This window comes from Cygnus olor, chromosome 13, assembly GCF_009769625.2.
Source record: "Cygnus olor isolate bCygOlo1 chromosome 13, bCygOlo1.pri.v2, whole genome shotgun sequence".
NCBI classification, from domain to species: domain Eukaryota; kingdom Metazoa; phylum Chordata; class Aves; order Anseriformes; family Anatidae; genus Cygnus; species Cygnus olor.
This window is the reverse complement of record NC_049181.1, coordinates 53,012-79,971: the sequence shown is the minus strand read 5'-3', so window position 1 is coordinate 79,971 and position 26,960 is coordinate 53,012. Positions and strand designations below refer to the sequence as shown.

General features: G+C 37.8%; 2 protein-coding genes across 7 annotated transcripts in view; one reads left to right on the top strand and one right to left on the bottom strand.

Moving 5' to 3' along the window:
- LAS1L (LAS1 like ribosome biogenesis factor) overlaps positions 1-9,712 on the top strand; it is a 29,857-nt gene extending 20,145 nt beyond the window's left edge. Inside the window, exon 13 of the mRNA XM_040572818.1 lies at positions 9,310-9,712. Coding sequence (XP_040428752.1) covers positions 9,310-9,400 — 91 coding nt within the window. The 3' untranslated portion in view covers positions 9,401-9,712. The remainder of the gene's footprint in view (positions 1-9,309) is intronic.
- The window catches only part of ZC3H12B (zinc finger CCCH-type containing 12B), a 56,304-nt gene that overhangs the window by 9,828 nt on the left and 19,516 nt on the right, over positions 1-26,960 (bottom strand). For 3 of the 6 annotated variants that reach the window (XM_040572814.1, XM_040572815.1, XM_040572816.1), the window contains 5 exons: positions 25,066-25,840; positions 20,413-20,552; positions 19,427-19,661; positions 19,230-19,336; positions 16,793-18,718 (listed from right to left, as the gene is read on the bottom strand). In XM_040572814.1, the coding sequence (XP_040428748.1) occupies positions 17,298-18,718; positions 19,230-19,336; positions 19,427-19,661; positions 20,413-20,552; positions 25,066-25,676 (2,514 nt within the window). In that variant the 5' untranslated portion in view covers positions 25,677-25,840 and the 3' untranslated portion in view covers positions 16,793-17,297. Of the gene's footprint in view, positions 1-463; positions 666-3,952; positions 4,111-4,192; positions 4,265-5,683; positions 5,813-15,253; positions 18,719-19,229; positions 19,337-19,426; positions 19,662-20,412; positions 20,553-25,065; positions 25,841-26,960 lie in introns of those variants that run through there. The other 3 variants (XR_005824136.1, XM_040572817.1, XM_040572813.1) reach the window with 3 other exon arrangements.

Here is a 26,960-nt window from a genome sequence, read left to right as displayed (position 1 = left end):
ATCCCTTGGACAACCTGATCTAGTGGGTGGCATCCCTGCCCATGGCATGGATGGGTTGGAATTACGTGATCTTTACAGTCTCTTCCAACCCAAGCCATTCTATGACTCTGTGAAGGTACCCTCAGGAAGTGGTTGACAGCAGATTACTTTTGTAACACCTGAGGAAAGAATTGGCTGTAAGTTCTTTGGGTAGTGAATGTGCTTAGAGTTTGGCATCAGTGAATGCAAACCTGTCCCTCATGTGCTTGAAGTGAATACTGTAGTCCACTGTCCTGACTAAAGTTTATGTCACTGCAGTCCCAGTTATTCATTGTAGTTAACCCAACATGAAACACTCTCTTCTCCTCACCCTCCTCCATTGAAGTAAGAAACTTTTTTGCTTGTTAGTGTTGTGTTAGCCTGACACTGGGCTTGTATTGTTGATGGACACAGTGAGACTGAAGTAGCTACTGTGACAACTCACCAGTGTGGTAGGAAGTTACTTCATGAAGGTGTAACAGTCATCCTTCTGACCTGAGGGAATATAGGCAGCACAGACCTCTGTATTCATCTCCTTCATTTTTTACTCTCTTCAAATCTGAGAGCTGCTCATTATAATTACTGCTGTTATCTTTCTCTTCTGGGAATGTACTTTTGTTCTGCAGTCCTGGGGCCTTTTGCACTAACTGAAAGTGAAATACAAGTGACATCAGTGGCAATCAAAAGGTGATTTCCATCTTATCTTTTGAGGAAGCCAGCTTATGTTATCTTCTTTCCTGCTCCTGCTCTTTCTACAAGAAACCATTGCTAGGATTATGAGATACTGCTGCTTAGCAGTTTGGAGGTTATTAACACAGCCTCAGCAGGCTTCAAAACTCTGTTTCTGTTAATGGGGACTCAGATCCTCAACCACAGTATGTTGCCATTGCCCAGTGACCTTTTCAGAGCTCCAGCCAGTAATTTAAGTTGCAGATCTGACCTCACTGAAGAAAGTCAGGTTGCCATGGAAATAATGGTAGCATTCTATAAGGTTTTCATTAGATCATCTCTGCTACTAAGTGACACATGTCTAGTTAAACAGTTCCATTGAAGATGTTTTCACAGGGTCATTATTTCACTCTTAGAAATCAAAGGATCTTGAATGTTGTTAGTTTTCAAATAAATTTCATCACATACCCTGTAGGGGATTGGCTGTACATGTATTTTAATTTTAAACCAAGGAATGCTTCAGAATATAAATGGATAGCAGTTATTTTCTTAAGCACTTGATAGCTTAACTTCTTAATCAGTGATTCTTTCCCTGTAGTAGATGGGCCCAGTCTACTAGCTTCCAAAACAAATGAGAATAACAATCACAGTTACACAGTTTTCCCACTGCAAGGTTTTGCAGTGGGAAAAGCTACTGCATGTATTCATGTTTTCACATATTCTGAGTTGTCTTCAGATTAGTTTCCAGTTCTGAAGAGCAAGGTTTCCATTCTGTCTCCATTCTCTTCATCATCTTCCCCAGAACTAGTCTACTGTTTTGTCAGCTAAGGCCTGAAGTGTAGGGGTAGGCTGCTGAGAGGGTATTGTTCGTATTTGATGGATCCAATCAAAATGTAAAATTAAAATCTTGTAGATTGCTACATAATAAAAAAAAGATATAATCCTTTTCCAGTGCTCTTCTTTCTGACAGTCCAAATAGTTCATGAACTACTTGGTTCTAACACCTCTACGAAAGACAGCACCGAATCTGTCTTTCTGCATATCAAGAGGTTAAATGAGCCATCCTTTTTGAGTCCTTTTGAACGGTGTTCATCACTGACCCATACTTTGAGCACTGGATGAATTTCCTGTCAGACTTTAAAGAGAGTAGGTAACCATTTATCTCCTGATAGTTTATCATCCCCCAAAGAAGTGTAAATCTATAGTAGTTGCAAAAAGAAAAAAAAATAAAACACAAAGTTTTGATTCAGCAGAACCCTTTGATGTCAGTCAGCCATGAGTCATGTTGCTTGCAACATGTTCCATATTGGGAATAAGACAAATTCCTGGAACTTGCAGATCTGCTTCTAGTCTGCAGAGCCGTGGCATTCTCATTGTAGGCAGAAATGACAGAGTACTTGATCTCAGAGACTTTAAACATAAAGACGTTTGGCTTAATGTTTAGGTAGTTGAGATCACTGATTAGAATACAGAGCTGCAGCAGAATTCGATTGACTGCAGTAATTGGCACCATTTGGCATCCAGCCAGCAGGCTCTGACAGGAGATGGGGTTTCTGTATTTGTTCCTCGTTGGCTCAGTTGATTTTGCTATGCACAGTAGATGGAATCATCATTACGGAGGCTGTAATGAAGTGCATATGGAGTAGTATGATTCACTATTCTTGTTTGTAAGCTGCTACTTGAATCCAGCTGTAGCATGTTCCCTTTCTGACTTGGGTGTTGTAGGAGTCAAGTGTTTGTAATCCCACTATATTTCTTGGAGTGGTCCCTAGAGTAATAGAAATTTAAAAAACACCTAATGATTCCAGGTGCTGCTCTACAAGCAAAGGATTTCTTGCAGATGTAATCTTTGTATCATATCACTGGTTTAGACGTAGATGCTAGAACTTAGCCATGCTGCTGTCTGAAAATCCACAGCATGTATTAGTCAGTTCATTTGTTAATAAAAATTCACTAAAATTACGAATACGTGGTTTTTTTTTCCATCCTGCATTGGACATGAAGTAAATCCTTGCTAGTGTCAGTTCCTAACAACTGGAAAGCAGAATGATGAAGCAAGAACCATGAACCTAAGTGCACCTGGTCGTGCTGAAGTTTCAGTATTAGGTTCCTTTCTCCTTCTAGTTAGTCTTTGACGCTTGTGGCTACTTTTGTGATGCTCAGTTGTTGTAGTGAATCATATGAAGCAGTTCAAGTGTTGGCAGTTTTACAGTACTGGCAAGCAGTATTTCAGTGTTATGATTAAATGGTGACTAGGTGAAGTTTTCAGTCTGTCCTTGACATAGGCTGATGAAACATCACAAGTGACTTTAGAATAAATGTAATTTAATTATTTGGATTTGGAGGGCATACAATGGTAGTAGGAAAAAGAAGTTTGAGGGTAAAACTTGTTAGGATTTTTGCAAATCCATTAAATGTGCAAAATTGGAAAGATGTTACTGATTTTCTAAAACTTGCTTTCCTTGATATGCTTGAAGAGCAAAGCATTGCAGAGTCATTAACATGGAAGCTGGAAATGCAGTGCAGGGGGTTAAAATGTTTGTAAAGATGCTTTGAGATCCTTGCCTGAGCTGTCTGCAAAGATACATATTTAAAGAATCTAAAAAAAAAAACCAACAACAAAAAAAACAAACACAACACACACCCACATGTCAACAAACGTATCTCAACACTTCGCCTCAGCAAGTTTCTGATTCACAAACTACTGGGAGGTAGGAGAATAATAGGGGGAAGACTGTTCTTCTGTGCTCATATGCTTACTTATGCATTTGCTTTTGAACACAGTTGGAGACTGGCAATTCAGACCTTTAATCTCAACTAGTCCAAACACTTGTGCATGCTAGAACTGAAGTGCAGTTAAATCTGTGAACCTGACAGCATGAGGCGCTCTCTGGAATATCTCATAGGGATGCATTCAATCTCCCTTCTTCATGAATGTTAGTAGTCTGGGAAATATGCATGGCTGTTATTTAAAAAGGCCTCTTCCTCATAATCAACTTGTCAGGGATGTTCTCTTGGCTTCATAGTGTAAAGCATTGGAAGATCAGATTTGTACTTGGTTATAAATAGCCTGCAACATGCAGGCTTAAAAAAATGCATAGCTATAGAGTTGCTCTAGTTTTAAGGATGAGAAAAATACTCATACTGCTAATTAGATGTTGAAATGGATTCTCATACTTAAAAATAAAGAAAATGGTTAGTTTGTAAGCTGTTCTTTGAAATGTACTATTCAGTGATTTTTCACAGCAGATGAAACACCACTTACCCATATTTCAGGTAATATTCTCCAGGTTTTACTTCCCAGGACTTACGATTCCATTGCTTACAACAAATTAGAAGGGGTCCTTCCTTCCTGGGTGATAAAAGGAAGCGGCGAGTCACACAGAACAGCCACGGTTACAGGGAAATGCTCAGTCTACCTGTCTGTACACAGAAGAGCAAATTATGTTGCAGTAGGATAGAAAAAACTGTCAGCCAGTTGAAAATTTTCAAAGAGGTTCCTGACCTCAAGGCTTAGCGGAAGTATATAGATTTCAGCTTGACTTTGGACCCTTCCTCGACTTGGAGAATGCTCTGCCTGTAACCAGAACAGAAATGCTTGCCAGGGCACACAGCTCTTCTGTTCCTGGAACAGACAAACCTAAATTGTGTTACAAATTCTTGCTCACATATGCCAAAACATTCCTCTTGGGATCTGCAAATGGACAGCTGGAAGAACCTGTTTTTTTGTTTGTTTGTTTTTTCATTTTCTTGGTGTTTATTTCGTAGGTAATGCTTAATTGGTGAATATATGAAAAAACAGGTGGTGACATTAAGGAATTTGTGACAGAGTGGTTGGTGTAGTTTGATTGTTCATAGTTTTATGGTTAGGAGATCACTCCCGTTTCATTTTATAGTGCAAAGTAGTAGGTTGCCCCAGAGAGAATGAGACCTGCCTGTCCTGCAAACAAGGGTGGAGCTACTGTGATGTTGCTTTGCAAATAGGCTTTTGCTGGTGTCATGGAACTAGCCATTAGTGAAACGAATTACACAACTGTTGTATAAACCTTGCTTAAAAAAAAAAAAAAAAGCCTGAACCACAAGTAAATATCTTGCAGTTAAGGGTGAGGATGTCATTCAGTTTTTACCTTCAGTATTCTGTTCTCTGCGCATTCCATAGTAATAAAACAGGAAGAGGGGAAGTGATGCACAGGATGCAGCAAACTTCATGAAGAAACCACAGCAGAGGTGATTTCTGCTGCACTGCAGTACCTTGTGATTATCTTACAGAAGTAGAATGATGTACTACATCTGGCTGGGATGGAGTTAACTTTTCCTGCAGCAGCACATAAAGTGCTGTGCTCTGCACTTGTAGCTAGAACAGCATTGTTTTGTCTGTTGCTGAGCAGTGCTGGCTAGAAAAGCCTGGGGCAAATTTGGATTATAGAAAGAGTTCTCTAAGAGGAGGAGAGAGCATGCACAGGTGACATTTCTTGTCCTTAAGAAAAAGGGCATGCTAGGCATAGTTGCCATCAAATTTTTTGAGCAGGGTCGCTCTGAATTGTAAGGGTAGTTAAAGCTGAAGTAATTTGCCTAGAGAGGTTGGAGACATTCAGAACTCACTTGGATGCGATCCTGCACAACCTGTTCTAGAGGACCCAACCAGAGGGATTGGCCTAGACAATCCTGAGAGATTCCTTCCAACCTCTGTGATTCTCTGAAAAGATCTATTGTCTTTTCTCTTCCTGCTTTATCAATTAAAAAAAAAATGTAATCGTAATAAACTGCTGAAGTAGATTCAGTAATAAACTAAGAACTGAGAAAAATCCTTTGCATTTAACCATTTTTGTCCAAAAAGAAAACTAGTTTGAGGTATTTGTAAGAACAGTAACATGATCTTGTGAAATTTGGTTAGTACTGCTTTTCAGTAGTATATTTGAGGACATATACAATAACCACAAAGAACCTGGGATTAGGAAAAAGCAATTTTGTTATACATATATTTTATTGTTTTTACCAAGTTTATGCTGTCTTCTGGAGCACCTAGTTCTGGCTACTTGGAGAGCAAACATGGGAATGTTTAAGTTGTGGGTTTCATTTCTTTGTGCAACTTCTTTTAACCTAACTGTATTTGGAGCTTTATAGCCTGCAAAAGAAACAGATATGTCTTTTATTTATTTTTAAAGGATGGGCGTTTCTTTACTAACTTCTGAATTGAAGATCTCTTGATCTGTGAAGCTAAGATTCACTGGAAAAAATAAATGTTTAAATATTTTTTTATTTTCATTAAGTGATAGAGTTAACATGATTAGCAAGTATTATGATGTCCTTTCTTCTCTGTGGTTGAGATTTCTTTCTACACCTGCCAGTAAACCATTTCAGCAAGTGTATCGAAAGCATCAAATGCTCTGACAAAAAAGAAGTCTGTCTCTGATGTTGGCTTATCAAATTCTGCAACTGTCTAGATCAAACTGATAGATCAATTAATGTTTCCTTCCCTTATCAGTCGCACTAGATTTCTTTGGGGGATGATGCCTGGACTGCCTTTTGAAGTATGATTTAGTCATGGTGAGAATCCAGTGTATATTGATTGCAAACCAAAGTGTTATAAGTTAGGTATGTACATCTCAGTGCTACATTATACAGACTCAGATAAGCCAGCAGGCATTGCTTTCCCCTGTGCCATCGATAATTGCTTTCCTTGTCACCCAAGATGCTGAGAGGAGCAATTGCAAAAGCTTTTTCTATACTCAGCCAAGAAGGTGGTTTTCTTTTTCTCCTCGTATGCAGCTCCTGTTTGGCTGCTTTTTGAACTAGCGGTGAGTGTATACTGTCATACAGCTTATATGATTAGAAAATACCCACGTAGAAAATGAAAATGCACATATCAGACCAAAAATAGCAAGTGTTTCTCCATCCATCTGTGTAGGTGAAAAGGAGCATAGAGTTTCTGGTACTCAGATCACAACCTGGCAGGAAAGGAAAAAGCTCAGAAAGATGAGGAAAAACTGATCTATTTCTGTAGCTGGGCCTGGAACTAATCTTAAGTTTTACCAGGAGTTCTATAACATTAACTTGCTCATTCCTCTTATTTCTCTTCCATTGTAGCTTCTCCTTTTGCCAAAATCATCTGGAAGGTTTTCTTGACTTGCCCAGAGGCAGAGGGGGAGCAGAGTTTCTTCGTTACTTCTCATGTATTCTTCTATTCGGAAACTTCATTCACTGCCTTGCAGCTACATGAGTTTTCAGCTTCCCCTTCAAATGGGTGGTATATGTGGCACGTTGCAGAAGGGGTGTTTTATATTTACTAATTCTTGGTAGTGTTCTCCAACTTCTCTGTCTGCAGAGAGCTGTTCTGACAAGCTTAGTGTTGTCATCATACACACAGTATGGTATGAGAGACTGAAAATGTGATGGTGTACTTTGGAAATATCTATAAGATGCTTGGAAAAAAGCATCTGCAACATAGGCAATGGGACACAGTCTTTGTAAAAGCTAGGGCCATCTTTAACTTTCTCTTTGGCTCCCCAGACTTATGGCAAATCAAAGTAATGAACTGCATTAAGGGTTTCCTGAAGAATTTGGAAAAAGGACTTTGGACAAGTCACGTAGTAGAAGCACAACCTTTTGCTGCAGCCCTAATTCACCAGGTCAGCAGATGAGAATGGAGCAGTACATTTAAGGCAGCAAATTATGTCAGTGTCTGTCCCCAGAGTCTCTGTCCTGGGAATGACGAGTGAAGTCATGAGTAATGAGCAGTGTACATCACAAAGGAGGAAGAATTATCTCGTTAGCAGGCTGAATTCTGGGTAGTTTCCAACAGCCAGAGAAAGAACATCAGGTCATTACTGCTGGGTGTGATATCTGTGATGTTTCTGTGTTGACTTTTTTACAAGGTCCCTGGCAGTGTTTCATCTGCGCAGGGAGTGTCTAGGAGGTGTTTCGACACTAAAGGAAAAATTGTGTGTCCCTGAGGAGCTCTGAGCAGCAGCCTCTGCTATATTCCAGTTATTCCAGTACCGATCATTTGGAAAAGGCATTGAGTTTTTCAGTATATAGCTTTTAAGCTGCTGTATAAATAAAACTTTTCAAACATCTCAATCTTGTTTACAGAAATGGTTCTGGTTTAACATGAGACATAAGTTCCTGCGATGCTTAGATGCTTTGGAAAATCTTGTAGAAAATCTTTCCTCCCTGGTCCCAAAAGATAGTGTTCTTTTGTGGGTTTTCTGGTGTGTGCTTTGCTGTTATCAAAGTTTGTCCTTAGGGTTTGCTGCAGCAACCTCAGAAGCTTTGAATAGCTGCTGTCATCCTCAGGCAGATGTTTTGTTTTTGTGGTAAGCATATGTGCCTTTTGTTTACTCCCAGTGTCAGTTTTATGTGACAGCAGGGACAAAGCAGCAGTTGGCAATGACAGAGAGTTTCCTGAGAGTAGAGTTGCAGACCTGCAATTGCTTTAGGGATTGTATCGAGATTTTCACTGACATTTCAGAAATGGTATTCATCATTCAATGGTCGTGGATAATGGCTGGATTTTTTGTCCTAAGAATGAGATGCATAAGCAGGTGGGTGAAAGAGGGAAATAATGTGCTGAAGGGTAAAGACCTTAAAGTGGACAGGTAATATATTCATATCCTGGGGGATGCTAGGTTGTAGCTGGGACTGCATGAACTCTCCTTGAGCATACATGAAAAACATGCAGATGCCGACCAGGTTTTCCCTTTTTCTTCTTCACAGTGTCAGATAGCAGGTTTCAACTGGCTCATTTATAAACATCTTATTTTTAAAATATAGCTTTTAACTTCCTATTCTCGTAAAATTGAATAAAAATGTTAAATCCTAGTCTGACCTACCTAACAACACAGTAGTTTTTTACGTTTCTTCACATAGTAAAGCTTTGGGCAGGGAATGGTTTACCCGTGTTCTTCAACTGCTCTTTGAACCTTGAGCTTAAGGGTGCCTTATGTCTGAGAACACTGGAAAAAAAAAAAAGTATTTGTTCCTTTCTGTGCTGTGGTCGTGAGTCATGGGGGACTCAGCCCTAACTGGGTAACTTCTGCAAGGAAAAGGTATTTTACGCCTGTTTGAGTATGAGCCAACTTCTGCAGTTAGAAATGACTTAGCATGCGGTCAGTGACACCAAACAATAACTTCCTTTAAACTTTTTGTAAATGCTCTAGATTCTGTGACTTCTGTGTCAAGCCATAGGAAGGGCTAGTTTCTGTGTGCAGACATACAAGCTTTGTAACATTTGTAACAGATTGTTTTTATGTCGGCTTCTTGCTGCATTAAAGTTTCACGTGATTACCTTGTATTGCTAGCTGCAAAGGACAGATGAGACAAGAATTGTTGTGTGGTCGTTTATGGAGTCATGTCTCCCTTGCAATTGTTAGCAGCTGGTAATCTTTCCATTGGTTTGTGTTTTGGTACCTTTGGTCCTCAGACTGTTCCCTCTCATGAACAAACTGGTTAAAAATTAAGGGCATTCCATCAGTTAAATGATCAGAGCTAGAAATGAGAAATAACATTTTGGTTTGGAAGTAAAACTTCTTAAAAGTTTAACGTGCTAAGAAATTTACTTTTGTGATGTGAGTTTCTAAATCAGCTCAGTGCTTATGTGGTTTCTTTCTCTTCCTCTCGCAGCTCTGCAGAATTGAATACTCCTGTGACAGGAGGATTGCTATGGACCCAGAATGACTTCCATAAAATAAAAAGTGGCCTTCAGCTTTTCTAAGACAGCAAAGTGCTCTGCAGGTTTCAGCATTGCACAAGATAAGTGACATAGAGGAACTAGTAATGGTGATATGGAAATAGCCACTCCAGGATTATTTTTTTTTCATGAGGACTTAGTACTTTTTACCATGTAAAATCAGTATTTTATCAAAGTGTTATAAGTTCCGTGTATAGTAGCTATTGTCTGCTTAACCACTGTCATGAACTTCTAGCTCTAGTTGATGTTTATGAAATACAGTTAGTATACTTTGGAATCCCTCAGTATTGCTTAAATTTTTTTTGTGGTTAATAAATGTCACCAACTGAAGGCAAACCTTTCTTTTCCTCCTTTTTTCTTCCTCCTTTTCCGTCTGTCCTTATTGGCCAGACTATTAAACCCTTTCACTTTCAGTGACACTAATATTGTCATGTATGAGTTGGAATTATTTTGCCAGGATAAGACTGTGTTGCAGTTTTAATCTAGCAAGGATTTCACATGAAGCTCCAGGAATCAAGTGAGTTACAGCATGGCTGAATGCACTTCAGTGCATAAACATCTTCAGCTTTTTTCTTCTCGTAAGTTGTTTCAAGTGGTACTCTTGAGGTCATGATTTTGCTGAGGTTGATAAATAATACTGTGGCCCTTGCTGGAAGCTAGCATGATTACTGTAGAAATGGATTTGATTGTCATGCTAGAAAGTTGGTGAGAGCAAGGACAGCTATTTTTCTAAATTCAGCTTTCTTTACTTGTATTAAAGGTTCTTGGAACTTAGAAGCTTCTACAATTACCTGTCAACATATTAAGAGTTTAAGCATTTTTATTTCAAGACTTCTTGGTAATAATCTGTTGGATTATATCTGCTAAAGGGTAAAAAGAGCCTTTCTCTGAGTCAGTCTAGTAACTGGCAGTATTTAAAAAAATAAACAGAAGTAGGAAAATGTCAGTGCAATGTCGTGAAATGGCATCGTTTTAGTTCCTTGGCATTACTGTTCTCATTATATGCTAATAATCCATTTAAAGAGACACAAAAAGGGACATACAACTTTAGCAGTATATTGGACAAGACAGAACTACAAGTTTAGAACAGCAAATACGTGGATGCCTTGGGCTGGCTGTCAAGTAAAGGCTTACCTAAGTGTCCATAATGTATTTTTTCTTTTCTAATTTTTTGTCATCCTGTCCTACTCCAGTTAGTCTTCTACCAGACAGCCAACAATTATTTAGAATGGCAGATGTGTTCTACATTTCTTTCTCTAAAAACAAGCAGTACTGGTTTTACACAAAGCAAAAGAAAGCAAACTTCTTTTTCTGTTATGGGGGATTTCTCCTGTAAGCCCTTCCTCTTTTTAGTATTTTAAGTTACTTCTTTTACTCAGTAGTTCCTCAAGCTTATTTAGGAAATATTCAGTGAAAAGGATTTGTGCTTTTATTACTGTACAAAGTAGAGTATTTAATTTCTTAAAGTGTACTGTGTTTGGTACTTCTGAGACCTGTCAGTGCAAGCATAACAGTTCAAAAAGGAAAGTACAGTGCTGGCAAATACTGTGCTGCACGTGACCTTTTTCCCCTTTGGTAAAGGTTTACTCAGTAAAGTCACGTCCTATTATAGTTTCTTTGTCAGCTGTAGTTACTGCCTTTTCTATCTGCCATCACCCCCACATAATGAATTACAGAATAAAGGTCCTGGGTTTGATCTAATTGCAGAGTCAAAATAGCTAAATCCAGTGCTGTGAATAATTGTAGAAAAGAACAAAACTGCCAGCTGCTTTTTTTTTTTTTAATAATATATATGTATATCAAGACTTAAGGAGAAGCTGTAGTAATGGCATGAATTTTAAACAGCGTTACTGATGGGAAAGGTGGGGGAGCAGGCATAAAACAATGGAAAAAAATGAAGTTGTGAATGGCTGGAGAAAAGAAACGTAACTGTTTCAACTTCTATAAAGAAACAATAGTGTAAAACCTAAATAATTAAATGACAAAATTAGTATTAATAGCATATAATAAAATGCATAGATAATCTTTAACATTTAAAGCTGACTGGTTCAAATGACATAAAAAGCAAGTAAGTTAACAGTTAGTGTATTTGGTACTTCTGAAGTCAATGCAAACAACAGTATGAAAAGGGAAGTATGATGCTGGCAAATACTGTGCCATATGTCACTTTTTCCCCCCTTTGATAAAGGTTCTAAGTAAAATTTCTTTTTCAGCCTGCTGATTATTTTCTTTACTAGAAATGTGTTCTGAATAGGGACAAGAAAGGCAGTGTTGTTGTATTCCTGAAGTACTTTATTTTTTCCTTTGCATTGGGCAGGACTGCTTGAGACTGCCTTCTCCCTGTAAATTAATCTTTCCAGACAGGTTTTTATTGTCTGGTGAAAAACAAAAACAAAACAAACAAACAAAAAAAAAACTAACACCAAACAAACAAACAAACGAAAAACCTCCAAAGGGAAGCTACAGAAGGGACTGGAGATAAAGTTCCAGCTCCTATGGAAGACTGCTAGGATAAACCAAGGAAATAGGAATTGCTGAAGGAGGACGTTAGGGCCTTGGGACTACCACATTCACAGCCTGTGATCCCTCTTGTCCCTTGCCACCTTTTGAATTTGTTTTCAATGTAAGTAATTGGATGGAATAGTGGAAACATTAGGATAATTTATTCCTGGCTCTTCAAGTCTTTAATATTTTGTTTTGTGAATCCTAAAGGCAGCCACTCTCCAATTCACTTCACTAGTACAAAGGGTTACAGCTAGCTGGCCATTGTGGGAACAAACATGGTAAGATGTTCAAGCAAACCCAGATACAGATAAAGATCATTTTACATCATTTTCCTTCTACTTCCTTTAATTTTTTCACCAAACAATTTAAAGCATTTTTGAGTGAAAGCAGTTGCACATTGTATCACCTGTCACACAGTAAGGGAAATTATTAGGTGTTTAAATGGCCAAAGAAAATTTGTTTAATACAGAAATTGACAAGAGAGTGGGATCTAAATAGTATGGAGAGGGCTCTCCTCTGCTTTTTGAAGTAAAACAGAGACCCTTATTCTTGTCCTTTTCCTACACAGATTTAAATGTAGACAGAAAAGCTAAGCATTATGTATGATTTCAGAATCTGGGTATTTTTCCTGTAAATCATCTAAAAAAAAGAGAAACTGTTACAGTTGTTTTGGGCAAAACAGTTCTTCAGGGCTCTCTCCTAATAAGGTTTGAAAATAAAAAGCTAGAAACAAACCAGTGGCTCTCAGTTTTATTAAATAAGCAGGTTTTTATATATATATATATATATATAAAGTATAACATATTTCATATATATTAAATAGTTGTGCAAACCTTTTACACAGAGCAGGGAGGTACAGGTAACAGCCTGTATTTCTTTTGGATTCCTCTCAATAATTTCAGTATGTTTACATAAATACCAAAGACCAAAATCATAGATATTGTATAAGGGCTCTTCAAAGACTAAGCAAACACTGGCATGAGAGTAAGTAATTTAAGTAACAGTGCACTTGTATTTTTCTAGTTGAAATATTGCAAGAAATACAATTAATAGGGCTCTGTCAAACAGACTGCTATGGGGTACGTAAGAAGGGTATTAAAGCTGAACACTTACCATAGTAATAATAATGAGATTTGGCTATTCAAGTCTCACGATCTGACTAATATGAGTCCAATAGTAGTAGTGTTTTGGGTAAACCTTTGGCAAGTCAAGAAAAAGTAGTATTTCTGTGGAGCAAAGTGTCACAGAAATTATGTCTGTCCCTTCTTTTTTTTAGAATAGAATTTTTTAAAATTACTGTAGTCAAAATATATCCCCTGAAATGTTCCCGATTCTAGTTTGGTATAAGTCACATGTATACATGTATGCCACCAACCAAGTATTTTTTTAAACAGACTTACTTGGATGGATTTATTGTTTGCATTTTCTGGCTTTATCATTAAGAATTCCAAAATGCCGTAATTCAGAGTCTGAGGCAAATTGGCTTTAAAACTATGTATGGAGGACTTGTCTAAATAGATGCTTTCGTGTTTTGTTACTTTTTTATGGAGAATTTTTCTGCTTGTTCTAAGCAACCATATGCCCACTATTTTTAAGTGTTCAAAATTTTAAACATTTTTACAAAAAGCTGAACATAAATAGACTCATGCTAGTGAATGAAATACATGCAGCTGCAGCTAGAGCATTGCACACTTACTACAGTGTTTTAGAAATACCACATACTGGTTTAACACCCATTTTTCACTCATTTTGTCATTGAGACTTACAGTATATTTGGGTCAACCAAAACAACCCAAAGAGATTTATAAAATTTTACAACAATTAAACCATAATGTTTAATTCTACAGATGAATAAAGCCCACTGCTGTAGCTCAATAAGACAACAACAGGACTAATGTTAGTCAAATATACTGTATGTACAACTGAATATATCACTAACATATAATTCTTACAAAAACACATAAAATAACTTAGGCTGACATCTCATAAAGCATTTGATTTTTGAATCATGAATTTAACATCGTGAACTTAAGTGATAAATTATGTGAAAGTAATATAGCTAAAGATTAAAGATCAGTAATTCAGAACTCCCGAAGTACGCCCTGGCCCTGCTAAAGTCTACTGCTTAACTCTTGCCGATTGCAATAGGCCAGGATTTCACCTTTCTACTTTTTTTTTTCCAGTTTCTCATCTAGAATTTTGTTAGTTCTATGGATTTTATTAAAACACAGTTTCTAGAACTGTTCTCTTACAGTTTTAAAAACATTTAAATACCATGCTCTCAAAAAGAGCATTTATACAAAGTCTTATATTTACAATATAGACAGTTATGGTCATGTATTAATAAGATCAACTCTTCCATGTAAGAAGAAATCTAAGCTTATGCACTGAAGGTTAATTAATGTGTCAGTGTTATGAATTGGCTTGTAAACATATCTGAGAACAGATGTGGATGGCAAAATTATCACTTAAACTAGTTGATTAGGAAAGACTACATCACATATAAAAGTTTCATTACCTCTAAGGAGGACTAAACAAGCACAAGATTTGCAAATTATTTCCACAAGGCTACACTGCCCAGTCTATAACTCTATGAAGGATGGATGCAAATACCTTCTTAGAAAAAGACAATTTTGCCTTCGAAGTGCCTTTGGGAAATGGTATGCTGGGTTTGCAGTAGCATAGCATTCCTGTTGTTCAGGATAATTCCTTTTTATCAGTAAGACCAAAGTTAGTGAAAATTAAAATAACTAGACAAGTCCTACAAAAATGAGTTTCTCCATAAACCACCCACAACTTCATACAGTAACTTCTGCTCAGGCTTCCACATCTGAAAGCATCAAAAACACCTACCAAACCCTCTTAAGATAGCTTATCTTTATAATTGGAGAAAAATGGAACAAACATTCTTCTACATACAAGTATTTAATTCCATGCAAGATGGAAAACATGAGTGCACAATAAACTTCATTTTAAACCTAAATAATTTATAAATGAATCTGTTAAGAATAAAGCAGTGTCTACAGCAATTATATTGTTACATTTTAAACACATGCAGATGAGCTAACAGCAAGATTTTTACATAAAGTTTAGTGCAAGAATGTATCTGCTTAATAGACTAAAGATAACCATGTAATGCTTTGAGGTGTACACACAGTTTCTGTGCACGTAATAAACTGGTTCTGAAAAGTTGTCCTTGTTTGTCTATAAACTACAAGTGCCCATTTTAAATAGAAAAGATTCATAATTACTCATGGGCTACTTCCCTGTGACACACAGTGTCACAAACATTGTGGTGAATATGTAATACTGAAGTTAATCTAGAGGTTTATGGGTTGTGGGTTTTTTTTTGGTGTGTTTTTTTTTTTTTTAAAACAGTTTTTATACAATCAAGAAAAAGAGATACAATTTGTATCAACAAACAAAAGGTCATTTCTGGTTATTTGAGGCACTGCTCTCAGCTGCTTATACCATGCAAGAGAAGAGAATAAGAATTAATTGCAAATTAAAAATGGAAAATGCTGGTTCTTAAGAGAAACATATTTGAATATTGGTCAAGAATTTTCTGTTTTCTCCAACTATTGTAAGTGTCCAAAGTCTTATTTTTCCCATTAACCAACTAATTAAAACTTACTTATTTTTAAACATCAAGTGTAAATACAAAAATCACCTTCAAGTTAATTCAATTTAAATACGTAATGACATAGTCATTATATATGTTACCTGTTCCAATGGAAGATTATTTATCATGTGTGAAATGGTACAGTTATCAATTATCCGTATGTTAATTGTCATTGCACCTGTTAATTGTTTTCTTTGCTGTTGGTTTGGTTGTTTTTTTTTGACCTGACAGGAACACATTTTGCACATGATAAATAGCCTGCAAGATATCGTGAATCAAACCAACCATTAATACAGTAACGCAAATGGAGGAAATAATGTTTTGTTCCTCAGACAAACAGAGAACTAGAAAGCAGCATGCAAGCCATTATCAAAACACCAGAAACAACCCTGACTGCAGCCTCACGTTCCGTGTGTTTCACAGTAAGAAACATTTAGGCAGTGTCACACCTTCTCATGAAGAAACAAAAGGCCATAAAACCAGGCCTTCTCAACTTTCATGAAAAAAACTACAGTAGAAGTCAACAAGTCCTAGCTCGAGATATATCGAGTTAGTAATGGTTCAAAATGTTGAAATATACAATGGATTCAAAAAAGGGCGTTCAGTCAGTGCAGCTTAAAAAACAATAAACGCCTCTTTTGGAGACATTTAGCTACAAAGGTTCCCACCCTGAGCAAAATACCAGTTGCGCAAACAATGCCACACAAAATTATCTTACCTGTTGAAACAGGACTCTAGAAACCATCATGAGGCAAATGCACACCTTTGCGTGGAGCTGAAGAGCAAAACGAGGCCAACCTTGCTACAAGCCCGAACTGTAGCATCTCTTTTCAAGAACCAGCCTCTCACACTCCCTTCTCAAGATCTTGCATGTTAGTTTCACCCAAATACCATTCTTGCCTCCAGAAGGGCTTAGTTACTGATGAGCTTCCACATTAACATTCAGTTCCTGTTGCTTGAGTCTGAGTAATCCAATTTACATAAAACTGACAATTTTCTTTTGTCTTCTCTAATCATCTGGAACAGCAGCTGTTCACTGCACAGTTGACAGGCAATTCTGAAGAGGGAAGCTACAGTTAAACATCTTTTAGTTTACTGAATGGTGCTCGCGCCTTCATACTCCTGAATGTTTTGGTCCTAATTTAATAAAGTATTTGGCTTCCGTTGGATTGAACTAACATACTGGACAATAAACTCTTGGGGAACAGTTTTGAAATTTAAGAAGTACCAACAATACTGACATTCAGAAGCTGAAAGAGATTCAACCAGTTTATCCTTCTACAAATTGAGTAATTTTTGTAAAGTTTATTTTTTCGCTATTTGATGTACCAATAGGCAGTGTCAAATGGCAAAGCTGAAACCCTAAAAGTCATCTGGGACTGTATAGAGCATGCTTTGAAAGGCCAGTTAGGTATTTATAATCAAATTGAAAGTGTACACTAATACATGCAATATAATTGCTAACAATAATTTTGTATTAAAAGCTTTGAGACACTGAACGTGATATTGTAGTTCTTAATGAGCTATCCATGCAGCAAGGTATGCATTTCCTGTAAAATACTATTAAAAAATCCCTATATTTAAAATCTTAAAATTTACAATATAATCAACTCTTATATAGTGCCCTTATCTATATATCTATATATATATATATATATGATTGCTACTGTGTACAGGACTTTATACTAACTTATTAGAAAATATTTACAGTAGACTGGCCCACTCCCTTCTTCATTTTAATTCCAGTTCCTATGCGCTGTATAGTTTCATTTATCCAAAAGAGACTATAGTAATTTAACGCCCTGTTCTTAATTTGGCAACAATCATAGCTGCCAGCTGTTGTGCATCTGTCATGTGGGGATTCTTTTCCATCACAGAAAGGACAATACTTGGTGGAAAGATATTGCAGAGGTTCTTGTATGTTTGATACTGATGTTCTGGAATGATATGTGGTTCCCGTGGCTCACCACATACCCCAATCCATGGATTCCGCCAGAGTTGCTCCATCTTCTCAGGCATGCTTCTTACCATTACAGGTTCATAACATGGCTGGATGAGGTTGTTACTCAATGGATACGAGTGGTAAGTGTAAGAGTCTGATGCACATGGTAACGGATCCCAACTAGCATGCTGTTCTCGACAGAGAGGTGGTCTTCTCTGCCGTGCAGGATTACTTTCATAAAGCCGTGAGTCAGAAATACTGTCCATTCTTGTCATGACCAAGGCACGGCTTGGTTGTGCAGTTGATGGATGAATATTTTGAGGCACAGGGTATTCTCCTGGACAACTGGACCGTGCTCCAACAACTGGATGCTGGGCATGCAGGCCTAAGTGGGAAACTGACTGTTTGCGAAGGGATTGTTTAGGCTCTTCAGTTCCGTAACTCTGAACTCTATTTAAGGCTTCATGGTAACCATGGGAAAAAGGCTGAAGACGATTTTGCGATGGCAGTCTGTGGATCTTCACATTGTCTTCTGGACTGGCATCTGCTACACCCAGATACAAGTCATTGTAAGAGGAATAAGAATCATTACTTGTATGGCTTAAGCAATTGTCAGGACAGGGGCTTGAGTTTCTAGAATACATCCCCTGGTCCGTATCAGCCCCGTAATAATCTGTGTTATGCATACTACTTACGCTCAAGTTGGAGAAATCACTGAGTAAGGAATAATAGCCATGGTCCCCTAACGATTCGTATTTGGGATACTGGTCAGTATAACTAACTGAGGTGCCATGGCTATTGGTGACTAGTATAGGAGGATATTGCACACTGGACATGTGTTCCAGTGAGGATTTCTGATGCGTGAACTGTGAGGAACCTGGCACCGGACTGCTTGCAGAACGAGTATTTAATGCACCAGCTGCATGGCTTTTTGGTGGAGGGAGCGTTGGTACACTTAATGCAGAAACCAGAGACGGGACAGAGCTGGCCTCGGACTTGCGGGCTACTGTTAACTTTTCCTCAGGCTCCACAGCTACTGATCTAATGCTTGGATCTGACTGGCGTTTTGGGGCAATGCGTTTCACTTCAGAACTGCTCTCTCCTTTGGAGCTGGATGGCCCTGTGCCACATTTGGCCAAGGCTCCCTCACTCATAGTTTTCACAGCAGATAATTTGGCACTTATCCGAAGCTCATCCGCTACTGACCTTTGAGGCTGGTTTGCCCGTTCTGGGTGGTAATATTTACATTTGTGCCCATAGGTGCACTTTTTACCTGTAAGAAAAGTATTTGCAAGATAAATAAACCAGACGTTAAGTGATACTACTATATTTCTCTTTCACTGTTTCTTAATTGTAATGTTTCTTTACTATAACTGTAAGGAGTAATTATATAAACAAGCAGTCAAACTCTATTACCTATATCCACATCACTTTTCTTCCTACTGCTCATGATTTCAATACTGACACCATAATCAATTCTATACAAAACAAATCATCTCTCTCTAACACGGTCTGTATGGTTATGAATCTCCTTCCTTGAATAAAAAACAGAAAAAAATAGCAAAAAGCTGTGATATACACAAGGTATATCTGGTTAGCCTTAACTTTCTGCTATATTGTCTTTATTAATATTGGCATGACGGGTATAAAAATAAATACAGTGTTTGGATGGCAACAAGAAAAATTAGTTGGTTTTTTTTTTTTTAAGTAACGAGATGATGTTAATTAATTGCTTGCCTCATCTATGTTCAAATACAGCATATCAACCTGACTTAGGCACTTACCATAAGGACACGGTTGTTTTTTATGTTCAGGAATAACTGGCCTTTTCCTTAAGAAATTTTCAAGGCTTGGACCATGGCGTCCTAAAGGATCATCAGGAGGCATAAATCTAATGCAAAATAAATGAAATGTGAAATTCAGCTTTTAACAAGGATTCTGAATTGGCAAATTTGCCTAACTTATGAAGAAAAAAACATACTTGTCATTCACAAAAGAATACATTAGCAGTCGCTCCTCTATGAACTTCTTCCACTCTGGTTTTTCGTTTTGAAGATCCCTATAGTTGTCATTTGATACAATGATGCCATCTGAGTCAAAAGCAAGTTTTACTATGAATCGGTCATCATAGCAAACTACTCTTCTTCCTTGAACTCTTCGAGATGGGGTGAAAACAAGAATTTTTTCTTTCTCCAATTTACGTAAGATTTCTTGATCTGTAAAATAAGTTTAGTCGAGAAGCTTCTTTAAAAGTCCTTTTTTTTTTTTTAAAGAAATGCAGCCTTTGAAATATGAAATTTCTCTTCCTCTTTTCTGAAGTGGTATTTGTAACTATGTGCATGTATGGTCCTCATTATCATTAAAAAAAAAAGGAGAATGCCACTTTATTTCTGAGCTTTCAAAGCAATAGATAAATATTCAACATTTAAGCTTCGTAACTGCTCTGCTCCTCTGTAAACAACTATGTTCAGAAAGAGTGAGAAAATGTACATCTCAAGAACTCAGTTGTTACTGTCTTAAAATAACTTTCTTGTTAGCCTAGAGTAAAATATAAGTACTGTCTGTAGGTCAAACCACATTCTGCTTCTTCAGTGTTCAAGATAACACTATTAAATTAGTCCCTGGCCTTATACAGCTTGTTTTTATACTAGCCCAGCAACTAAGAATCATTTCCTGTATACTAAACAATGTTTGCTAGTGGAAAAATTAGGAATACCTCACTCAACAGCATTGACATGATCCATAAATACCTACCATTTTTTGCAGATGCAAATACCTAGTATGTGTTCTTCACCAGTGAAATTGTCATATTTTCAGACAAACAATTGAGTTGGTGGGGCTCAACCCAGTTGAGTGTTGTCCACAACCCAGTATGTAGTACCCATTAGAAAGATGATGCAGTTCTGTTTTACTACAACACATTTATTTATTTAAACCAAGGGGTCAAAGAAAATCTTGATCCATTACCTGTAATTGGTGCATCAGGTCGAGACTGTTCTTTTCTCCATGCAGGTACAAACACAGTGATATCTTTATGTCCTTTTTCCAGAAACCAATCAACAGCTAGTTGGATTCCCCGACAGGAAAATCCTTCCTTATTTCCATGGCTGAAAAAAATGCAGAAGTCTTAGAAACAGCAAAGACAAAAGTTACATTTGACTTTGGGTTTTGTTGTTCTTTTCCTTTCAAAGCTGCTGTGGTCTAGGGATATAAAGGAAGCAGAGTTTGTAAAGACAAGTAAATCTTTTTATTAAACCAGCTTGTATAGCTGGAAACGACAGTTGTCCAGAGCTATTTAATCATCAGATTACAACACTGATACTTAGGCATTAGAAATGGTGAAATTTGACTGCTTTTTCTGCTGGTGAAATTTCTGCTTTTTCATTTTATTAGATGATCTGATGAAAAATTATTACCTCCCCCAACAAATTAAGCTTACCTTAAGTAGCACCATAAAAAGATAGTTATAATAAAAAAGAAATTAACTAACGATGCTGGCTGTCATGGGTAATATAGTTGCTTTTAAACATCTAGATTAAAAAAAGAAAAAAGTTTACAAAAGTTTAATAAACATCCTGCTTTTTTCATTACTTTATATATTGGTTTATTTCTCTCTCTTAGACAGAAATATTTTAAGTTGTTGGAGTTCCTTCCTCTCTCCCCACCAAAATAAACAATTTGTTTTCTGAAACAAACTGGAGATTCTGAAACTGCACATAAATGAGAAAAGGGGGGGGGGGTTAAAGTAGCTTTACATCACTTCATTTTGCAAAGTATATTTAGAGGTTTGATAGAATCTAGTTAAAATTTTATGTACGAATCTCATTCAGTCTACCTTATAGGTGCTCCTGTCTTGATTTGCTAAGCATAAAACCTGATTCTTCAGTTCATTGTAAATCCTCTCAGAAAATAGTTCAGGAACACCTGAATAATACATGAGTACGTATATTAAGAATAACATCCTTAGTATTTGGCCCCCCAGGAGGGCCAACCCCATCCTGGGGTGCATCAAGTAGAGCACTGCTAGCCAGTCGAAGGAAGCGATTGTCCTGCCCTACTCTGTGCTGGTGCAGTGTCACCTCAAGTACCGTGTGCAGGTTTGGGCACCACAATATAAAGGACACAAAACTAATAGAGATTGTCCAAAGGAGCGCAACAAAGGCAGGGAAGGCTCTAGAGAGCAAGACGCATGAGGAGCAGTTGAGGAGGTCCTTTGGTTTATTCAGCCCAGAGCAGGCTGAGGGGAGGCCTCATGGCGGCCTGCAGCTCCCTCATGAGGGGAGAGGGGAGCGGAGGGGAAGGCGCTGAGTTCTGCTCTCTGGGGACAGTGACAGGACCCGAGGGAACGTCATGGAGCGGAGACAGGGGAACAGGGGAGGGTCAGGCTGGATGTTAGGAACAGGTTCTGCAGCAAGGGTGGTCAGGCACTGAAATGGGCTCCCCAGGGCAGTGGTCACAGCACCAAGCCTGACAGAGTTCAAAAAGCACTTGGACAACACTCTCAGGCACATGGTCTGATTTTTGGGTGGTCCTTTTGGGGACCCAAGGTTTGGACTCGATGGTCCTTGTGAGTTCCTTCTAACCCAGGATATTTTATGATTCTACTTATTCTACATAGGTAAGAAAGACATACAGATTGCATTATGTCTGGATTTCATATTCAGAATCAAGCCTGTTTTCTCTGCCCAAATAGTAGAGTGCATATATTGTCACTACATCATAAAATTGGTGGATAAAAAACACTTGAGGAAAAAAAATATAAAAATAAAAAATGAGTTTTACAAAAAAAAAAAAAAAAAAACAACAAAAAACACCCCACAATCTTTTTTGTTATACTTTAGTTTGGTTAGCAAAATTAACTACTTCCGAATTTGCATTTGAAAAGGGTAGACTAGTAAGCCAATGCTATGCTCCTGGCTATACTTCTCAAAAGGTATTCTTTCAATTTTTTTCTTCTTCCCCAACACAGCTGCAGTTTTTCATCCACTATGGTTGCAGAGAAGCTGCCCAGTTTGGCACCATTCATTATTTTCACAGAGGCTTCCGTATTAATTTGTAAAGAAAATTACTTAATTTCTTCATATCTTTCCATTCATTGCAAAAGGTGCTAACTTGATCACATCAGTGATGCTGTACCGAGGAGCATAATCACCCCTAAAAAGTGGCTGCATGGCCTGGTCCAGGAGGCTTCCAGAACACTGGAAGGGCCATGTGCAGTGATGACACCCCTCACCAGAAATAACCAGAGGCCTAGCCAGCAGTGCAAAATACAGGAGACGACTCCTCTACAGCAGCCCCACAGCATGTGGGTAGTCCAAGCAGTTGGCTGTAATTAAGGAGGCTCTGTGGCTCTATACAATGCCACGAATGCCTCCCACTACTTAAAGCAGTTGGCACTGGCTGTACGCGAAGTGGCATCCAGTTGCTGTACCACCCTGTTCTAAGCTGTCAGTTCTGTGCAGCATCCCCAAAACTGGGCAAGCAAATTTCTATACTGAAAATGGAAATGGTTCTTTCTAGACACCTTTCAGATAAAACATATAATTTACCTTCAAGGCAAGGCTGCCATTTACATCACCAATGACTCCAATATTTTTAAACATAAGAAGTATATCACCTTTTTCAGGTATTCTCAGCCTGTACAGCAATGTTGCATAATTAAGAGATTTGCATCTTATTGAAATTGTCTTTAGTATTATTCTATAGATCATTCAAATTTTACTTCAATAATCTCATTATTATTATTGGAAAAAAATCACAGATTACCAGAGTGTAGCAGGATGTGTGCTCTTCTTGAGCTCAAAATGTCATACAAAGCAACACTGAAATAGACTAAAGGCAGACAGGTGTCTAATACCAATGGTATAACTAAGGCCTATGGTTCACCAACATTTTCCAAATCCTTGCAACTTAAATTAATAATTTGTACAAAAGCAACAACGTTACTAAAACAATTTTCTTTAGATTTTGTACATTTCAGATTTTACAGAATTTAATATTCTTGTAAATTTTCAGATGCATATGCATTTTGTTTCAGAAACAGAATATCAGTTCTAAGCTATGCAATCAGAGTATGTGCACACACTTTTCTCCAGCTGCTGTCACACAACATTCAGAAGTAATTCAAGCAGTACAGAGACTGAAAAATAAAACAAATGGAAAAAAAATACTAAATAATAAATTTCAGAAAGTTAAGAAAACCAATATTGGTGATGTTGCTTTACAGAGACATCTTTCGGATGGTGTTGTAGTTTAATACTGATAGGCAGCTAAGTACTACATAGCTGCTCTCTCACTCCCCCTCCTTAGCAGGACAGAGAAAATGAGATGGAGGAAATAAAAACCTTGCAGGTTTGATAGGAGAAGTTTAATGAAAGAAAAGCAAAGGACGCACAGAAGCAAAAGAAGGAAAAAAAAATATTTTCTACTTCGCATCAGCAAGTGATGTTCAGCCACTTCTTAGGAAGTAGGGCCTCAATACATGCCACAGTTGCTCAGGAAGACAAACGCATATGTAATGAGAGACACAGAATCACAGAGCAGCTTGGGCTGGAAGGGACCTTAAAGATCATCCAGTACCACCCCCCTATCATGGGCAGGGACACCTCCCACCACACCAGGTTTCCCAAAGCCCCATCCAGCCTGGCCTTGAGCACTTCCAGGGATGGGGCATCCACAGCTTCTCTGGGCAGCCTGTGCCAGTGCTTCAATACCCTCCAAGTAAAGAATTTCTTCCTTGTATTTCATCTACACTCTTTCAGTTTAAAACTACTACACCATTAAAACTCAATACACCTATAAAAATTTGAATTTTCTTAATACATAGAAAAAGAATCTTAACACAAATTCTTTTAGAGCAAAAAGCTGATACTATAGGACATCTTCATAAAAAAGAACCTCAAAAGTCTTAATACCACTGATCACCAGACAGTTTAAACAACTCCCTTATAGAAAATCATACTTTCCTCGATGAAAAGCAAAAGCATTGTCTAGCTAACTGTGTGTTCTACAGACATGCTCCTAAGTGGCATGGGACAGAACTCTCCTGAGCTAGTGTTTACCCAAACAGCCATGTGCACGTGTGCACACGTGTCTGAATTTACAAGCACCATAGCTGTGTGAGTCAGCATGTTCAGCTCATGCACAGCCCTGTACTGACACTGCTAAATTGCTCTGAATTCCGAGCAAGCTTGATCAGCAATAGTTCAACTTCCCTGAAGTCCACTGCATATCATCAGCATATACTGCATGTCATTTCTGAAAGAACAGGGTTTTCCTCTCCTATTCGGTTACCACTGGGTAATAAAGAGGAATAATTTTCAACATCATTCAAGGACTTAAAAAGGAATTAAACCCATCCACTCAAAAGCACAGCACAGTTAAATTGCTAGAACAACAGATTTGAGGGGAGAAGTTGGTTTAAAGAGGGGGTAGGGGGAACAGGGATTGCATATAAAAGAGTGACATATTTAAAAGCCTGGAGTAAAGACTCCATAAGGAAGATTTCCTATCAGTGTAAATATACAATACAACTTAAAATGACTTTACAATCAATAACAATTCTGCTCAAAAATATTTTTGTGATTTATTCTTTTCAAATGTTGTGACAGGTAGACCCACCTCATAGCCACATTACTTCCATCAATGACGATTGGCCTCAAGTTATCACTGTTATCCAAAACTTCATCTTCAAGTGACAATTCAGGGCTTGCTATTTCCTTTGGACAAGGGCCTCTTGGCACCAGAGTGCTAGTGGTACTGCTGGCACTGTTCTGTCCCTCTGATTCATTTTTGTTGCCAAGTCTCACAAGTTCGGCCAGAACATCATTGATGAGCGCATCTGCTCCCAATTTATTCAGTACAGCCTGGATCTGATCTCCTGCATAACCAAGTTTTAAAGCAAAATCCATTTTAGCTTGATATTCCTTGTCCAAACTTGTTTTGCATTCATCTAGCTTCAGGTCTTGTGTGATACTGCTCTGTGAAAAACTTGGGCGATCCAAACACGGGGAGCGACAGAGTGGCCGATGTGGTTTAGTGGAAACCTCCTTTTCTCTCCACTGAATATTGCTACAGCTTCTTCTGAAGTATGGTTGCTCAGGTTCACTTTCTGAGCTCGTCCATTCCTCGGATTCAGCACTGCATTCCCCAGCATCTTGTTCCACGTTTCTGTCTTCTCTGGAGTGCCTCTTCTCCATTTTCAGCTTCCCTACCATAGACCAGGCCGTCATCACGTTCAGCTTCCAGCCAGAGAGCTCAGAACTTCTCTTTCATTTCCAGAGCAACCTGGAATTCATACTCAATTGCGTCGTGTTGGCTAGATAAAAGTTTACACAAGTCTGGAGCTATGCCTTGCTTACTATGTTCTGGCATAAACAACGCCAACATGAAGTTCCTTTAAAAAATAAAAAGACAAAAATTAGCTTTTGTTGAATTCTGCAAAATACTTTACTATGATAACTTTGTTTACAAGTCAATAGAGGTCCCTAGTCATTCAGATTTCCACATAAAGATTGATCATAATAAAGCATATAATTTTGTTGTCTCTCTACACATGAAAAATTTACTTTCCACAGTATTAATTACAGCTGTAATTACTGGAGTATCTTATTAATACTTACAGAGAAAAAAAATGAAAAGGGTGACCCATGACTTTCACTAGAAAGCTGTCTTTACAGCCTTCTACTGCAGAAACAGTCTGTACACTTCAGCACCAACTGTGTGGAGTTCCAGTACGTGTAAGTTCTACCACAAGCCATTTCAGTCTCTTTCAGTAAGGTTTTACAATCAGAGGTGACAAGCCAAACTTTCTTAAGTTTAGTGTAAACTGGCTGCTAGACATGCAAAGGTAAATACAAACATGCAAAAACGTTCTACGCAACAATCATCTTGCGTTTTTTGTTTACTGTACCTACTACACTGAAAATTCCAAAATCAAGGATGGATACTACATTTTGTCAGAAAGTCAGGATACATGCTTATAATTCTTGTCTTATACCAGAAGAAAAAATGTTCAAGGAATCCTGTTGAGAGGTCTGCCAAAGTAGAAGATCAAGGTGACTTATGAAGGGCTGAACTGACGTCATGGAGACTTTGACAAATATTTTTTAAAAAGAATAGCAGAACATGTTTTAGAGAAAATGGTCATCTCAGACCTATAGATAAATACAGGTAACTGGAGAAAACTAATGGAGAAACATGGAGTAATAAAAGGAATTTGTAAATTAGCACTAAAGGCATAAAAGGGATTTCAGCTTCGACCAGCAAAATTGACAAGCTGACGAAAGTAATTAACAAGACGCCTTCTTTCAGACAGTTACAAGCCCCACTTCCCTTTGTAAAACAGCAGACTGAGAAAACAGAATTCAGTGTGAGTAATGAAAAATAATGATTTAATTGTCATGATGAAGTCATTTATTTTAAATCCAGTTCCTCATTTTAAAAAATTTTGCTTCTGTTAAAGTAATCTCCTTAGGTAGCTACAGACAAAAATAAGAAAGAGTGAAAGAGAAAAT